We start from the raw sequence: 19,428 nt of genomic DNA, 5'->3' as shown, positions 1-19,428 counted from the left end.
TAATAACTAGAGCCGTGATAAAAAATATTTTAGAATTTAATTTTCTTTTGCTTCTTACCATCTATAATATTATCATCTGGCCTATCAACCTCATAGCCATTATATGCATGTCTGTTCCTGGGATTTTTACAGCAAGTGTTGGAAATTATCTTTGATGAGACATAGTATTCAAATAGTTGCTTAATTTTTTTTCAAATGCTGCGTTATCTGTTGCCAAGGATATCAAGCAGTTACATGGCTGTATATTTCCACAAGAGAAAAGGTCTGACTTGCAACACAATAACTGGTTTGATTATGTAGCCATGAGGAGGGGAAAAGACATATATTTGAGTGCTCTATTGTTAATGTTGATTGCTAATTGTTATAGCTATGATCTTGTCTTGCTTTATGTCGAACTTCTTAATTTTTTATTCAGGTTCCATTTTTTGGTCCACTCTTTGATGGTGCTATTGTGAATGGAAAAATTCTGCCTATTATGGTTCGTGCAACAGCTATAAATGCAAGCCGTGCATTGAAATCATTAATCCCATTATACCAAAACTTGTATCCTTTCACTCAAATGGTTTCCAAGGCATATACATTCCCTTACAGTTCTACAGATATGATATTCATGGGGCTTTTTTTCCTTTTTTTCACATTAATATAGGGGTTTTTAAATGGTGATGATGCCTTAGGGAAATTAACCCATAGAAGAGCATTCAGATGAAGACTACCTTTTTTAATTGAATAAAGAATAGATTCCGTGCTGAAAAAAATGGAAATGTTCTAATGTTTTGTAGCATAGACTTGTAATTTTTTTTGTTAACAAAATCATTTTAATGACCATTTTTTGAATAGTCTTTCTAAAATAGCAATATCATGATGTTAATAATCTTTCTTTCCTTAAGATACTAAGTATTTATCCAGAATTAGTGTGACCTAGTTCTGTTTTCTAGTTCCAAGAATGCTGCTGTCCTTCAGGGTGAGAAGTTCATTAAACTTCCATCATACAGATTTTGTTATTCAGCTCAGAATACCAAGTTGATGTCAAAATCATGTTAGTGTCTTTGTAAATGTGTCAGAAAAGGCTGTCTCTTTTCTGTTACTGCTGTTGAAACTGAAACTGTATGTTTTGGAATAATAGATTTATCAACAGTAAGTTAAAAAATACAAGGTAAGTCAATCACTTATACCCCTTTCCTTACTTAAGATTGAGTAGTTAAATCAACAGGTTAAAATCAACCTGGTAGTTAAATCAACAAGACATTTTTTTAATTTCATAAACTGAAAGATAAGTTTAAATTATGATCCAAAAGAATTCTGTGCTTAATTTCTAACCAAGCTGTAAATACTAGTACTTGTCATGTGATAGACTGTTGTTAAAATAATATTTTTTCTGTGTCTGACTGTTAATATTTGCAGAGTTTTGGATTAGATATGATGAAATGGATTTACAGATGATGAATGACGGATGTGTTTTATGTGATCACATTAAGTGATGTTTGTGCCATTTCTGTAGATGACACACATTGATTCATGGTATTTTCATGTTTGGAAAGGTCTGATCATTCTGTCATTACTCAAGTAGTTTAGTCAAAGAATTTTAAATGTATTATCATTACCATCATCAACCATCGAAAGTGATGGTTTACAGCATTATATTGATGTATAGTGATGAGCAATTGGAAAATAATTTACTTTGCAATAGTAAACTTCCAGTACCAAAAAAACCCTACAGACTTGTATGTTTAAGCTGCAGAGAATATGAAAGGTTTATTAAATTCCTTGGACATAGGTAGCCGGCTCAATGTCTTGGAATTAGCCAGTTTCACAGAGTTGTGCACTGCATTTTTAATTTAGTTCTGCCAATTGTACTTTTTAATATTCATCAAAGCGCAGCATGTCATTTATGACATAATGTGGCCTCCATTAAAATGCTAGCATGATAAGTGGAAAGCATTATGTGTATTTGATTTTAGATAGCATTGGTTGATGGGTTTCATGTCATCACTTGGTAAGCTTATGAAGAACCAGTTGACTGGACACTTATATAAAGGGTGGCTTTGCTAAGTTGTCAGTGGAATTATTTTTCCATCTGGCTTGGAGTATTTTATATTTACTGTTCAGTATAATAATTTAAAAATTAAAATGGGGTTGTGGGAAGTTCTTTAAAAGCTGTTTACTTGGTGTGAAATTAGAAAAAAATCTCTACCAACTTGAATCCTGGCTTGAATTAGGCTCTGATGGAGTCAGTTGTGTCAGTGGAGAACAGCAAAAAATACTAAACTTCAAAGTCTGGCTTAAGTCTCAGTGGTATAAAAACCTCTTGATTAAAAATGTCATGGACATGCTCTTGGGGTTCAACCCATGGCCAGACCTGAGGTCAAGAAGGAATTTCCCTCATACAAGAATGGCTAAAAGTGGTGAATGTTTCCTGTAACATGGACGTGGTCTGTTATCTAAGAACATTTGAAAGTTGAATCTAATTATGTTCCTGTGATAGCTGAGAGTTGAAGACGTCAAGGACTGTCTTTATTGTCTCCTGCTTTTTTTCCTCTGGGATATTTTAGCTATGGCTGCAGCAGTTAATTTCTGGCTTTTAAGTTTGTAGTGGACTAAAGGGTGTGGGGAACAGGCATATTTTATGGTCTGTGGTTAAATAGCTTTCCTGGAGACACTAGTGGAATTAATGTCTCTTGCAGAAGACAGGCAGGATTCACTAATCAAGGTGGCCTTTCCTTGTGTTGGAATATTGCTGGAGCAAAGAAAAAGAGGGCTCAGATTGGTGAAAACAATACATTTGAAGAGGGATGAAAAAGGGAACAAAAAGGCTATTTTTCAGAAAGTACACAAAATGGGAAAGTGAAGCTGATGATCAAGAATTTCCACAAGTCCAGGACCATAACAGTGTCAGTGAAAGAGAATATTAAAGTGATGTTCTTGAAACTGATCTTCATTTACTTATGAATCTCTAACATACTGAGCAGTGTTAGTTTATTAGGAATTTGGATGATGGCTAGTAGATATCCAGCTGAATGTGAATGTCAAGGGCACAAGAATACTCGAGACTTCTCAAACAAAACAGATGTCAGGCACATTTCTGTCTTAGCCCTTCTTTTTACAGTAGTACACCTGCAGAAATAGTTAATTTAGCCAGCATGAGTGTATGGATGTCTCTCTGCCTGCAGGTGTACAGTTTGTTTTCTGGTACTGTGTAATACTTGATGGGCACTTTTTGACTTAGTATGGAGTTAAAGATATAAATGTAGAACTGTGCTTACCCATTTTTGAAGAATGTTTATAATATCATCATGTAGATCTTGTGGTGATGGATCACTGTAAACTCTTAATTAAACTAAGACTGTTTTGATTTGCTTGTGTATGTGATGAGAAAAAAATTGACACTGAGTTTGGCCCTCCTGCTTCCAAGGAGAGCTTATCTACCCTCTGAGACAGTGCATTTTCTAAGTGCAGACCTGACTGAAAAAATCAGCTGTCATTTGTAATCAGCAGGGATATTCAGTCCTCTTCACATAACCTGATTGCAACTTTTTCCTTAATGTGCTGGTCTGTTAATCACAGTGTGGCTATGGTAGTATGTGTGAATGGTATAATAATGGTTGCATGGATACCAGAAATTCTGGTCATCTCCTCCTTATAGTCTTCTCCAACTCTGAGTATGTGTTGTACAGTCCGAAGTAGCTTTCTGAGGCTGACATATTCTGTCATCTTCCTCTTTCTGACGTTAGTTTGACATTTCTGACAGGATACTTACATAGCAAAACACTTTAAAGAATTGATTTAGTTAATGATTTTTAAAGGTTTTATCTGCTCTGTGGTTTTATTCTTTGCTCAGAATACTATAACATGTTTCCATATTGTCATGTTTTGAGATTAAAAATTCACTAAATTTGTCAGCAAACAGTCATGCATGGCAGGTGTCCTGCTTTATCTGATTCTTGACACACTCATTGCTGCAGCTGTGTGAAGAGAATATTGCTATTTTAGGTGGAGTTTTTGCATTGGTGTGTGGAATTTGCTTTAGTTTCTCCTTCAAGGATTCTCTGGGCCCCCAATACTTTTTGGTGGCCTGGCTCTCTTATATCAGTACCCCCTCAGGAACAGGTAGCATACATGCACACAGAAGCAGGTCATGAACACAAAATACTTGTGTCTTGCTAATGAAGCAGCAGTAACCCCCTCTCTGTCTCATAGCTGATGTGTTTCTTCTCTTCATTGCATTTGCCATTGTCTTACAAAGTGCGTGCTTATCTCCTGAGTATGCTCAAGATACACATGTGCTAGAAAAACATCCAACACTTGTAAATGCAGGTATAATATTTGGACTAAATGTTGAGAACAATAATTTTCCCTGTGGTGTAGAATAAGAAAGACAATATTTAGGTATTGTGAAATACTCTTTATTTAGTAAATTGCATTGAAATTCTTGATATGAAAAGTTTTATTCATGGCTCATGTCTCAGATCAAACAGTCACATTCTGAATTCAGAATCAACCATGTGTGGGAAATAGATCAATACTAAGTATTTGGAACAACAGAAATTGTGACTTCATATACAATTTTCTTTGAACTTCCTGAATAAACATCAGGTGTTGGCCAGATGCCAAGGGGTAGACCTTAACATGGTAGGCACCTTCAGTGATCCAACTTTTTACAATTATTGCAACAAAACAGGACAAATAGTAGAAACCTTGTGGGAGTGAAATTGCAATTGTGAAAAAATAGTGTCACTTGTTTCATTGTACACAAATTCTGGACAGCTAACAATTATTCCAAACTGTCTGCACTTCAGATAGTACAATTTAGACATTTTCTGTCTTACATAGTATTCCCCTATTACAGATGCTACCTAAGACACACAGTAAGAAGCTAAACACACAGTAAGAAAACCTCTTTAGTACCTTTTAAATCTGAAATTTATAGATATTTTAGAATACCTGGAATATGCATGACCGTTTTATCCTTAATCATCATAGCATAATTTTCACTTCTTTCTAATAATCTGCAAAGTCTTTGACCTAGTGCCAAGAATTTGCATTTTGTTTTGTGACCATTTTTTTTGGTCACACAACACCAATTCATTTAAACAGCAAAAATAATACTGTTTTAAGTATTCCATCTAAAAAATCTTTTAGAATAAGTTGTAATCTGAGTGATTGGATAAATTAATCTTTGTTATCAAAACTGAAAATTTGACATCCTCCTAACTTTCTTGATATTGTATGACTAATCATTTGGTACTTGATGTATTGTAGCTAATCTTTTGATAGTTATCTTCTAGAGAAAGGGAAGGTATTAACCCCATATGGTGTCTGACAAGGCAATAACTTATTTATGAATAAAGTAATGTCTATGAGTCGTTTGTTAAAAGTTTGCTCTGTATTAAAAACTGATCACTCAGAAGAAGCTTTCTTTTTTTTTTTTTTTTTTCTTGAAGGGATACTCAACTGCCCCAAGAAAGGGTTTTATTAGAACTGGTAGTGTTGCTGTTTGTTCTTGCTTGACCATTTCGTGCCTCAAGATAGAATTGCAGGCCCTGGAAAAGTGACGAAAGTGCTCTTTATTAATGACATACAGTGAGCAAAGGGTATTCTTCAGATTCCTGGCTACATTTATTTCACTTAATTAAGAATATCTGTTGCATTTGAATTTTCAAACTGTAACCTGTGAAGATTTTAAAGATTTCTCACTAGTACAAAATCTTAGAAGTTAAAACTGGATAGCACTGTTTTGGGCACTTCCAGTTTCCCTTTCTCCAGGAAGTTTTCTATCTTAAAGCTGCATGAGCATCTCCAATGTAAAAAAGGGAATAGAGTGATCCTGCCTCAATGACAACTGTGTATCAGATGAGAGAGGTGTAAGGGTTCCTTGCTCTCATGGTTTTGGTGTAGTGAAAAGAATAACGCGTGGAATCAAGCAGGACTCATAAAGTACAGAATATGATGTTCAATCTTTCCTGTACTTTGAATTGCTCTGGGTGTTCTCCCAGATCCTAGTTCTGCTGACAACTTATTTGATATTTTAATAATTATAAATGTGATTGATTAATTAAATGCCTGTATACAATGATGCAACATGAAAAACTGAAGATTTCCAAGACATGTAGAAGTATATGATTGTTTTAATGTATTGTTTAGGTATTTCCATTTTAAGGAATCATGTAACAGTTGCACATTATAAGAAACCTAAATAGAAGAGGAAAGTCTTGTATCTCTATATATGTTTATAGAGTTGTATGTGTCTGTCTCCTTGTAGGTATACAATGACTGTAATAGCTATATCTTTACCTTTACTCTATTTTTATTCCAAAGTAATACACAAATTTCTGTATTTTCCTGTATTGTATTTATGTATTTTCCTTTTCACAAGTATTTTTATACAAAAAGAGGCTGTTGTAAGGAAAATTCCTTGGAAAATACCAGAAAGATGTAATGCCAGTTTACTTGTATGGCCATGAATGGCGAAAGTGCTTAGAATGACAAACAACTAATGCCAGAAAACGCAAAATGCACTTACTTAAATAACTGCTTCATTTAAGAATGTTCATGCTCAAGATTAATGTTTTAATATGTTAGACTGAAAATTAGTTCAGTTTGAAATATCTTATGTGAAGGAATTGGCACAATGGCAATGCAGTATAATAGAACAATCTAAACTTCTGTATGAATAACATAATGTTAAAGTTTGCCCAATTTAAAAAAAAGAAAGAAAAAAAAGAAAAAAGCTAAATGAAAAAAGAGCTAAGATTCCAAAGCATAAATTGTGCTATTTATGTTCGTTAAGTATGGTTTGAAATCCTGTCTTAGGGACATCTTGCCTAACTATATATCTCATGCTGCTCAGTAAATGAGGAGAGTATTGATTGGCATATGCTGCTTAAATCGATCACCTTGACAGCCAGAATTACAGTAATCTGTCAGTATTAATGACTATCTTTCAAGCCTTGATACCTCTCCTTTGCTTGTCTTGTCTTGCCTCAGTTCTGTTTGAAGTGCATTTTCTTGAAACCTCAGGTTTTGTCAGGGTAGGTACTTTTGTAGGGCTTTTTGTCCCCTGAGTCCAATCTATTGGCTTGATCATGCAATTAGAGTTAAAATACAACACCAGGGAGCAAAAGTAGGCAGTGTCCTGAGTAACAATTGGACCTCAGAGGTAGTGCAAGCCTGTTCTCAGCCATCATTTATTAGTTACCTGTTGAAAGAATAGGATTGTTTTGCAATGAATAATTCCAAAGCATTGCTTTAAATGCCTTTGATTTTAGCCACTAGAGACAGCTGATTGAGCCAATGTTTGTGCTAGGCTTTTAAACTCTTGCCTTAGTGTTTGTCATATAGACACTTCAAATAACTGTTGGAGAAATACTTGCAGATGTGTGTACCAAGCTGCTGTGTTTGCTACATTTTCATGTAGTGAACATAATTTCACAGAATTTCACTTGGTTTTCATGTGTTTTTTGTGTGAGGAGTAAGTTGAAGCATGACATTGTATTGTTGATCACAATTCTTTGAGTGTGATCATTCAGACAACTCCTGATCCACCAAGTGGTCCATCCATTGAATCCATGTCTCTCAAATTTATTTAGAGAAGGGATATCGTGTTGGACAGTGTCAGGTGTCAGATCCAGGTAGATGACATCTGTTGTCATCTCTCGCTCTTGCCTCATGTATCAGTGCATTAACACTGTTGAAGGCCAACAAATTTGTGCATGATTTCCCCTTAGGATAGCCACGTTGGCTGTCTCAAATCACCACCTTATTTCCCAATGTGTCTTAGTAGAGTTTCCAGAAAGATCTGCTCCATGACCTTTGCAGGCATTGAGGTGAAACTGCCTGGCCTGAAGCACATATTAAAGGCATAAAGTTTAAGCACATGGGTTTAATAATGCTGTTGTTATCACATGATGTCTACAACATATTTCATATCAGCAATACAGCTTTATTTATTAGCTACTCTTCCCTAATGAAATACATGAGACTGTCTTGAAAGTGGTAAAAACACAAAATATCAAGTTAGCAAAACTGATTGACTGTAGTAATGTAGTTTCCTATTAGTTGCATTGATAAGGACCTGAGTGCTCTGTTGATGTTTTAAACACTTACAGGGGAGACTCAAATCTGTTTGTATTGTTTGGAAAAATTTATTCTAGATTCATTTACTTCTACATTCTTTCCTAAATGTAATCTACCCATCTGAAGGCGAAATATTGGTTCTACTTTTGTTGATTTCTCAACAAAATATGGGTAGGCTTATGCCAGTGGCATTCTGTTTTGGAATAGAAGGAGGGCAGTGAGCTATCCTGAAAAGCAGTGACCTGCTTTTTCAGCCACCTAGAACTTCTGAGTCTGGATACGTCATTACAGATCCCTTCAGGGACGGGAATTTTTTCTTGTTACAACATATTTTTAAGGGTCCAATTTTTTGTATGTTGTAAGCTGAAAGTTAGTAGTGGAATCACTCTTTCATTATAAAATGTGTTTTTAAAGTCTATAAATTCCTTTTTAAAAAATTGCAGGGAGAAGGCTATGAGTCCTTAAACTGGAATGAAAAAGATAAACTAATCCAGTGTTACGCAGAGTTGATTGCCTTGTGTGTAACACAAAGTGACAGGTTTTTTGTTAATACCTACTTAACCTTATTAATTAATTAAACATTTTGGGTAACAAAAGCCCTTTGTTAAAATGTTAAGACTCTTGCCCCCTTAAGGTGTTAAAATTCATACAGATTTCTTTGATAGCTCTTAGAAGTCTGTGAATAAAATCCTGGAAGATTAAACAATTTTTCTTGACATTTCTAAGATGTAAGGAAAGAAATATTTTTAAACTATTTAAGCCCTGGGTTTATGCTGCATAAAAACAGCATTGTGTATTGATTTAATCCTTTTCATAAATTCACCCTCATAACAGATAAGGGATGTGCAAACAACTTGCAAGGTTTGTATGTTAAAACACAAAAAAACATGTATATATAAAAATAAGTGTGTGGCATCCCATGTGGTTGATTCTGATATTGGAATTGGTGGGAAATGTGGAAGATTATTTATAACAACCAAAACTGGCAAAACCATAGTGATTATGAGATAGTGATGTTTTGGGGTGAGTTGAATAAGATATTGGCAGACTGTTTCTGCATCATTCTGCATATGGTAGTCAAAACAGTTGGGGCATGCTTTCCAGTGCCAACAGAGGGATTAGAAGATCATAAGTACCAAAAAAATAGATTCATAGGAACTAGCACATTGGTTGGCTTGATCCTCTTGCAGGTCTGTATTTCAGTTACTGAAAAAGGGCTTGTATATAATACCTGGCAGTATGTGGAAATATCTACCTGGAGATGGAATGTACTTCATGTAAAAATATTCACCAGGGTCAAAATTATAACAAAAATATTATTGTTTGTTCTGTATGTGCTACATAGTAGAAAAATTGAACAAGCTAACATAAAGGAAGGATTAAAAGTTAGTGTTATAGTAATTGGAGTTACCATATGGCAGTCCGAAGGACATGAGTCCTAATCATAGCCTGGCCAATCAAATTAATCTCAATATAATTTCTAGACATTGAGAAAATAGTTCAATTGCTGATTAACTGCACCTGAATAAATCCATGGGTCCCAAATACATACATCTATCTCCTTCTCAACACTTCTCCTCCCAAACAGAGAAGAATGCATGCTATTAGAAAATTGTTTAATTTCAGCTTGCTAAACCATAGTTACCATCCATCTGTTCATGCCAATTGTGGAAAAAGGTCAGTTTTCAGCAAAGCCATGCATTTCACAGAAGGTATGTGAAGTGAAATTTCACAGGGGACATGATGGATCCTGATTCCTAGTGATAAACCTTAGGGGCCAGCAGGGTTGGCATATGGTTCAGTATGATATGAAGGCTTGGGTTCCCTGGCTTCACTTCTTTGGCGTGGAACTGATAAAACCTGGCTCTTAAGTATTGTTTCACTGGACACCAATCATGGGCAGCAGGAACTGCCCACTTAACTCTCTGTGGGAAGGAAGCCCAGGCTGTGTTCACAATAGCACCATTGTAGTGCTGCAGACTGCTCTCAACAGCTTGACAGCATTAGGGAGGAGGGCGAAGGGGCTGCTTTGCTAATTGCTGCTCAAAATATAAAAAGAGGGAAACAACTGAAAATCCATATTTGTTTTCTTCATTTAAATAGAAGCCTGACTTTGAGTTTTTAAAATCATTCTTAAAATTTACTGCCCTCCAAAGAGGCTTATAAGTAGATTATCTGCTACTGGTACTGCAGCAACCGAGGGTAAAGAGAAAACATTCTCATCAACTATAAAATTTTTAAAAGGTAGTTATAAATTTCATTAAAGTACAGATTAGAATTAATGACAGAATTTCTCATTAGAGAAGTTTCCTTTGTTACTAGTAGTGTGGAATGGCAAATGAACACATACCTGTATGTGCAGTCATTTTACTAGACAGTGTTTAATATTAATACAATTTTTATTTGTATAGTTTTGCAGTTTGGAGTGATTTCTTCATGAAAAGGCATTTGCTGTTTTTCTTATCAATAACGTCTATATATGCAGAAAAGGTATTTAAAGTAGAAATTTAAATACTTGAATGTATGAAAAGAGTAATCTTAAGCATTCATGCTAATAACAGAGAGTAGGGAATTAGTTTTGCTTCTGTATTCTTTACACCTATCAACCTTAATTACTTGAGTTAAAACTGATGTAATGCCGGATGTCAGAATGAGGATGAATCCTTCTCCCAATATCAGGAGTTCGTTTGTGGGGTTGCAGTTCCCCTCTGGCCTGTAGTATTCCACATTTGTTGCAGTCATCACTTCAGCCCAACTTCCATTGGTTTGTTTGGTACAATAGCTTTAATAAACTTCAGTGCCATGGCCAGTGGCCCTGCGCCTCCGCTGCTGCCTCCTGCAAACCCACAGCTGCCAGGTGAGCGCTTGTGTCTGACCACAGGAGCAGCGCTCCGTCACTCCAGAGAGAGCCTGAAGCACTGGCAGCTGTAATGGGCTTCAAAACAATTAGCACAACATACCTTATAGATTCATTGATTCTTGTCTTGGATGCATTAGTAAGACAAATCCTTCCTGTAAGTTGGAGTGGGAATTGTGCCTGCATATGGGCTTCAGCACTGTTTTCTTCGCTATTTTGTTTTCATGTCCATAGCCTGTTACTAAAATGTGAATGAGTGCAATATTTTTAAATACTGTCATTATTCTTCTAACCACCCAGCCAAAGTTATAGTGCTGAGCTATTCATCCTTCCCATCCTGCTGGCCATTCGATCTGACTTTTTAACTTCATGCTAAAATGCAGTTCAGGGTTTGTAGAACCGACAGTACGCTATAAATGGTACTGAAACTGATACTCTCTGCTATATGTTTGTATTAGTACGTTCCTGCTATATTTCAAACAGATAATTCATTGAATGCCCATTCTTCCTCTTACTGCAGAGTAGATTATATTTAAGTCAAGATTAATGGATAGATTCTGATGTTAAAACCCAGTCTCTGAGCCTGTGGTTCCCTAGAGGCATATAGTGCATTAGTTTAAACCAATGTGCTGCTTATCGTGGATACTCTGACATTGTCTTAAATGACAGTTTACTGTACTTTGTAGCTGCTTACTCTGGTAATAAAATCACTATATTGTGTTCTTGATAATTACAATATTAAATAGAAACTTAATTGGATTACTGCACATTTAGATACAGATAGTTCTTAAGTAATTGTCCACTGTAAAATTTCTGATACTAATTTTTTCTCTCATGTAGTGTGTTCTGTCAGAGTCTAAGCTTAATATGTAGTTCAGTCACCTTAGATGAAAAAGTGCTGAAAAGACACCTGCAGTAGAATTTTTTGGTGCAAAAGAGTATCTTTTATCACACAGGTTTTTACTTGAACCTTTGCTGGTTTTTAAATCCTTCCATAAGATATTCCTGTTTGCCAAAGTCCTTAAAATAAAATAACTTCTGGGTTCTACGGAGTTGAAGAATTTGATAAGTAATCTTAATTCAGATCTTTTTTCCCTTAATTTTGAAATTCCTAGAAGTCTGAGGATAATTTTTGTCATTTTTGCTGCCTAAGCAGATGAACAGAATTAGAATTAATTCAATAATTTCTATGATTATCTTAGAAATAATGCAAACATTTTTATATAATTAGTTTTTATATAGTTTGAATTCTAAAGAATATACTGAAATGAAAATTAATTTTAAGTTCAGTTCACTTGCACTTTAATTTTACATATCTTTATAAGTCTTCTGTAAAGGACCTTGGTGCAGAGTGGTTACATTTTTCATTTCATAATTGAGTGTTTTAAGTGGTTAAGCGTAGTCCAAATTTTATCCAATTCCAGCTTGTGTTAATGGTGCTCCACTCACACTGCCTTAGCACCTGTTATGGATTTTGAGTCATCTGGCAGCCCGTGGGACTTAGATAAAGAAGTACCAGGTGTCCTGCCTGTCTCTTAATTGAGATGCAATGTAAACAATATAGACTTGGCAATATGGTTATAGAAATGGATTAAAGCCCAGTCGTCTGCACTGATGAATCACAGCTTTTTTTTCCTAGAAGATGTTATAAGCCACTGATGAATTTAGCAAGCTGTAAGATTTTGTGGAGTAATATTAAAGTGAACAATGCATCAAGGATTTTCCTAGATGGACAGTTTTGCAGGATGCTAAATGTGTTGAGTTTTTAAATGAAAATGTAAGCGTCATTTAGAATTTCTGGCAGTAATTTAGCAATTTTGAAACCACCCACACTGTAAAAATTAAGATTCTTACATAAATTCAGATAAAGTCAATGCCTTTCAATATGTAGTGTGTTAGTAAACTAGGCAGAAAACAATTCCATTTACATGGAAACATTCAATGGCTGCAACTTTATCTAGCCCATACTTATCTTACAGGATTTTTAACTATATAACCACGGAGTAGATATACTGTAAATTGTCTCCTTTAACTGTAAGATAAGTAATCTTAAATAAAAAACTCCTCCAAATTACAAAAGTGCCTGATAATGATTTATCACAGATTTATTGAACTATTTAGTAGTATAAAATCTTAAAAGTAATTTTCGTTATATTTATTCAAAGAATGATGCAACTATGTTTTGGAAACAAATTGCAGTATCTGGAGTGATGGAATTAGTTTGTATAAATTTATCTATTATATATTTCCTTATTTTCTTCATGAAGAAGTATACCTCAGAAATTGCCTCAAAAAACCCTTTGCCCTCAAGTAGTTACAGCTTGAGTTGTAAAAGAATGTCATTAAATATGTTAGATAATACATTTTAGGCTTGCTTAAGTTCTGCAGTCTGGGTCTGTTACTTATGTTTTGTATACATTCTCATTTTATTACTGAGATATCTACATTAATTAGCCGATTGCAACATATACATTACTTACTAAAAGTATTTATTTTGCATAATTAATAAACCCTTTCTGCAGTTTTATAGTGTTTTCACGAAATGCAATATGCAAGTTTACTTTTGAAATACATTTTTCATTTCTCTGAGGTTTATGTTCTATTTTTATGAGTAAGAAAATACACTGTTACATTTTATTGCAGAAGAGTTGTCTTGAAAATGTGGTTCATCAGGAAAAAATCACCTTAAAATACTATAAAATTTTTCATTCTTTCACCTGCTTAGTAGTGTCAAGCACAGTAATTTTTTTCTTCTCTTTCACCTAAATAACTTGTATGAGATATGAGGAGAATGAACTGAATTCTGCCTTACGAATCATTGTTGGTGTTGTGGCTAAGTCCAGTTGTATATGCAGAAGCTTCTTTCATTTACAGCATAGCTGTGTAAACAGATACACCTAGCTAAATATTTATTTGCCATTCTCAATATTGACAGTATTTAAGAAACACAAAAGGGCCCAGACTGACTTTGAGATATCAAGGTGACTTGAGTAAACAGAAGATGCAGCTGGAAGAAAAAAAAAACTCTTTATTTGTATACTGTGCAAACTAGATGTGGAAATTACTGAAATGCAATAAATAGGGAACACCATGATACCACTTCTACAGAGTCACTTTTCAGAATATTAGAGAACTTTAACTATTCCTCTCAGTTGATACTGATCACCCACCTACATACAAAACGCTGCTACTTGCAGGGCTTCCAGCACTGGATCAATAGCAGCCCGACTTACATCCTTAACTCTAAGAGCCAACAAAGACTACAAATTGCTGTGACTCAGTATGAGTTCAGCTGGTTTGACAACCACTGCACAGTCTCTTCTTTTAGAGTGAGATTTCCCAGAAAAAAAATATTCCACTTCTGTGATGTGTATGGGTTTTGTCTCATCTTCCTGTAGCAGACAAATTCTGCTGGGACTAAGTTTTCCTTTCAGCTTAAAACTTTGATCCTAACCTGTACTTTTTATCTTTATAGAGGAGAGCATTCTCCTTTCACACTTTGATGTAAGGAATTGAAATTTACTAGGAAAAAATGTGCCAAATAAAATTATTTTTTTCATCATTTTAAGTACCTCAAACTGTATCAATTAATTCTGTGGGGTTTGCACACCTTTTCAGGCCAGAGAGCAAAAAAACTTAAAATCTTCTACCAACGTATGCTCTTTACTGTGCTTCACTGTTTCTTTTTTTATTTTGGTCCCTAATATCCTAGGAGCATTTTTGCATGTTGACAATACTAGAGATTTGGGAGGTTTTCCTGTAAAAAATTATATATACTTCTAAATTTGCTGAGGTGGAAAATGTAGTAAATGAGAGAGTTCCTTCCTATATGGCTCTTCCTAAAATATTGATAATCTCTTTTATGTAAATTGTGTATATATGCAGTTATGCAAGTGCCCACTGATCCTACAAGAAAATATCTCTGGGTGTAGGATTTTCATTTTCTGGATAAGAATGGAGCAGGAGTTCAGTTTCTACTAGTCTTGAATTATTTTCCAAATGCCTGGCTAACAAAGTCATACTCTCCAGAATCATATCAATATATATTGACTTCTTAGATGATTTTGCTGACAGTTGGAACTGCCAGGGATGCAGCTGTACATGTATTTCTGAGAGGAGCTTGTAATTTGACCTGAAAAAAATCCATCTTGCTATTTAGAAATGCACGTTCTAGCTTTTTTCCTGACAGGTATTTCAAGGCAATGATTGAAACCCTGTCTTTTTTTCCTAGGTCTGGAACCAAAGCATCTATATACATTGGTATGATAATATACAGTTATCTCATGGTATACTACACATGTATACTGCACATATATACAAGTACACAAGTATGAGGAGGGAAGATTTTATTCATAAAGCTTTCATGAAAATGTCTTGCTTCAACACTGCTGAAATTGTTCTTTGTTTAATGAAATAAGATTTCTTCTTAACCACAGGAAACGTGCATGCTCATTTATATAGTCTAATCATTAGGGTACTTTCTTGGGAGAGGAGAGTCCCTGGATTCCAATCCATGCTCAGGAAGCATTTGTTATCAAATGTTTTCTGGAGCAGGCAGTAGAATTTCTTCTCCAGCCCATTTGAGAATCTAACACTTAGTTGTTCTGGTAATAGAAAGATTACATAGTTGTGAAGAGCAACATTAAACAAACTCTTAAACAAACTCTTAGAAATCTTAGTCCATGTTTAAACTATTTTTTTCTTCATTTTCTCCAGCATCAGGTTAATGTCGTTTTAGGATTGGTATTTTGTCAATGACTGTAGCAGTAATCATGCATACAGTCCTTAACTTAAAAATACTAGATAGATTTATTGTAATGCATTTTAGTCAGCTGTAAAACTGAGAAGTGTGAAGAAGAATGGAAAGAAAATATGTAGTCAGAATGACGCAGTAAATTGTAAAAAATCAATAATCATAGCACAGGAAGAGTTTATGAGGAGGATTGCTTGTGGAGACCTGATGCTACACATAAGCCACGTAGAAGAAAGTACAAAAGTGCCTTTCCAAAAATGTCAAGATTAGTGAGAGTGACTGCATTAACTGACTGGAGGTGAGTGGTTTTGATAAAATGGATGGAATAGGTATGGACTATAAAGTTCAAATTAGTAGCCTGCATTTGCACTAGGGAGTGGCAGACTGATGGCAGTGTCTGAGAGAATGTACCATCTAAGTAATATAGCCAGAAAGTGGATTCTCCAGTGCTCTGAGTAGATTATAAAAGGATTAAAAATGCATTTATTTAGGCCAGAGAAAAGAATACAGCAGTAACTGAGATGTGAGGTAAGAGCCTAAGTAATTTGTTCAGATAGATGGCTAGAAAAAGTTTTAGTTTAGATTATGCATAAAGAGCCTGCAAGATGTAGATGTATTTGCAATAGGAATCTAAAGCTTGGAAGTGATACAATCAACAGAGATGGAGAGCTATTACGTGAAGACATGAAATGATGTTTTTCAGAAAGATTGGGCATAAGTAGGTGATCTGATAGCCAGGCTTTCAGTGCTTGTTCCCAAGTGCAAATTAACAGATCTAATAATGGGAAGTACAGTATTTTCAAATAATAGATCTTTTCAGATCATTATTAATAGAAATAATTACAGATTTAGAGAACAAGTAAAAGGGATCATAATGTAAATTAAGTATTGGCTGAAGTGACTACAACCTGAGTGACCTCTAAAGATATGATTCCTGATATTTTCTGGTACTGGTTCTATTTTTCAGAACAGGTTCTTCTGAAAAAGTATAATGAAGTATATTTTTTTTGTTATGCTTTTCGCAGTTATGCATCTGCAAGTTTTTAGCTGACACATTTAGACGAGTGCCTGCATAATAAATAGTCATAAAAAAATTTATATTGTACATTTTTATTCATTCTGTTTTGTTCAGGTTAGCACCTTCTTCAGAAGCTAGAAGCTCTTAATACTGTTGTTTAAGTGTTTTGTCACTCTGTGCCAGTTGTTCTCCATTGGTTTGTCTGTGCATCCTTCCCATTCCATCTTAATTGCTGATGCCAGTGGCAACATCTACTCGAAGTAAGAATACAGCTTGCATTGGCCTATTATTAGTAGTCATTGAGTTTGTATGTGCCACTCAATCTGTAAGTGCTAATAAGTCTTTCCTAGAGAGCAGTGTTTTAAAGAAATAAATGTCTAGCCTATTAGAAGTAATGTAAAAATTAGCTACCATGGGTTTATGGTCACTCTTGCAAACAGTTGCATTCAAATACAGTGTAGAACTAGATTATCTCAGCCACAAAAGCATATAGAATTGGAGTTACAAAATTACTAGGATGTTGACAAAATATAAATGAAGAGAAGATAAAAGTATCTCATCCATACAGTCTCTAAAACAGAAACAGAGTCCTTCTGAGGACAGTGTGTCATTTCTTAGAGCAGAGTAGAGCAAGCTTTGGACTTGGCATTTGCCTCAAATTTTTTTGGTTGTAAGGTGAGTTATTTTTTTAACTAGCTACCAATGGTTTTGGGGATTGTTAGGAGGAGCAGCAACCCAGCTAGATGAATTACTTTTCTCTGGGTGTACTAAGTGTGCATTTGAATGAGAATTCTAGAACTGATAAAAGCATATCTTCTTCACTGTGTAACAAAAACATCATTATCATCCTCAGCATCTGTGTCGAGACTTCTGTATTTGGTTAGGAGATTGTACTAAGACTAGAGAAAAAGAATGTCCTTGTCACATTCAAAGCAGAAACTTTCCTTCATTTTGCCTTATTTGTGTATAAGCTTTGGATATAATAGGATAAACTAAAAGGTTTCCTTTAGAGACCTCTGAAAGTAGAGCATTTTAAAAGCAAGTAGGTGTCTCTACCGTACTTTTTCATGAAACATTTTACCCATTCAAGCAGACTTTTAAAAACAGCTTGTTTTGATAGCAGCCTGTTCTCCTGTGGGCCTTCAGCCTTTGCTTCCTGGCAGCACCTTTGGTGCGAAAAGAGAGTGATCAATTGGGAGACTATCAGTGCCAGCATGCATAGAGTGATAAGTTAACACACCACTGGGAATTTCTAGGGCCCACCAAGATACTTCACTTCTAATGTGCTAACAAGCTCATTTTTCTACCTCTTGCCTCTTCAGTTATTTTTTTTTTCTCAGAAGAGCTTAGAAGTTGAGTGCATCAGGCATAATGAAAAGCTCTGTAGGAGGCAGAAGCAATAACCCCATTTTTCCCTTTTCAGCCAAATAGAAAATTAGTTTCTGGTAATACACAAAGGCCAGTATTTTTTGTGCAAGGGGCACTGCTGTGAATCAAAGGACTCTATTAACTGCAGAAAATTCAGCAGCTGTGAATCTCCCCCAATGAAAAAAAAAAGTGCTTTTCAACAAGTTGTGAGATACATAGTATTATTTAGACTTCAACCATCAGTTTCATCCTCCACCACTTATACATAGCCTCTTAAAAACTGTGCTATATTACTGTCCTCTGTTCAGGCTCAATACTGTGTTTATCCCCCAACCTAAGAATCGTTACAATGGGAGATTTTTATATTTTCTCTTGTCCCAGTGCTTCTATTATAGCTTCTCCAAACTGAGGCTTCTGCTGTGGTTCAGCTGGCTCTGGATTCAGAAAGAATTCAGAGCACAGATTTTGGAGGGAAAACTGTTTTCCAGTTTCACTATGTAATCAAGTTATGGTCTAAGGAAATATGATAGAAATTATTTTATTCACCGAAACTTGTTTCTAGGTAATATATTCTCTATATTTTTTCATATTTAGATAGACTGTAAAATCTACAGTAAATATTGTACATAAAAAATGGCCAAAAAACTGAGTAGGAAAAGTTCTGTAATTGTAGAAGTGTAGTTTTGTAAGACAATATGAAGATTATATTTTCCAACTTTATTGGATGTTGGGATTTTTATTATCATAACTGAAAATAGTAACATAGTTTATTTTAAATGTTATCACTTGTAATTAGAAATGCTTATCATGTGTAATACAGTTTTTATGTCTGGATTGCTAAAAAATATGTGCAATGTGAGTATTATCTCCATTTCACAGGTGGTGAAATTGGGTCAGAAAGATTGTTTCCTTACTGTCCCTAATTCCCCCAAAAAGAGCAGCAGATCTGAAATCAGACCCCAGAATTTTAAATAAACTTGTTTTGAGTGCATTCCTCCACAGCATGCTGATTTGTTTGGGGTATTTTTTTTTTCCAGAAAACAGAACTATGTAAGGAGAAAATTATCTCACTATCTGCAAATAAAATATGAAAAAGAAAAAAGTGGGCACAAGTGTAAACGTCAGGGAAAGTTCCTGATCATTCTGTTTATAAAAGATAACTGGAGATGGTTTCCTTGATCCAACATACTGAGTCCAGCTGGAGGACTCGAAAAGTTGTGTGAGAAAAGGTTAAGTGATTTCTCAGTTCAGCAACTATACAACATGAAGTCAGCATGGTAGTTTTTCTTGATAATTGTATGTTGCTGCCTGCTGCTCTACATTTTGACAGCCATTTCCATAGTTGCTTTCATGAACAGCAGA

At 35.0% G+C, this 19,428-nt stretch overlaps 1 protein-coding gene across 5 annotated transcripts in view; it reads left to right on the top strand.

The window, feature by feature from the left end:
- RALGAPA1 (Ral GTPase activating protein catalytic subunit alpha 1) overlaps nt 1-19,428 on the top strand; it is a 131,049-nt gene that overhangs the window by 98,921 nt on the left and 12,700 nt on the right. For all 5 annotated transcript variants that reach the window (XM_062495983.1, XM_062495984.1, XM_062495980.1 and 2 more), the window contains one exon: nt 416-543. In XM_062495983.1, the coding sequence (XP_062351967.1) occupies nt 416-543 (128 nt within the window). The remainder of the gene's footprint in view (nt 1-415; nt 544-19,428) is intronic.

This window comes from Cinclus cinclus, chromosome 6 (assembly GCF_963662255.1).
Source record: "Cinclus cinclus chromosome 6, bCinCin1.1, whole genome shotgun sequence".
Classification (NCBI taxonomy): Eukaryota; Metazoa; Chordata; class Aves; order Passeriformes; family Cinclidae; genus Cinclus; species Cinclus cinclus.
This window is presented reverse-complemented; position numbering and strand designations above follow the sequence as displayed.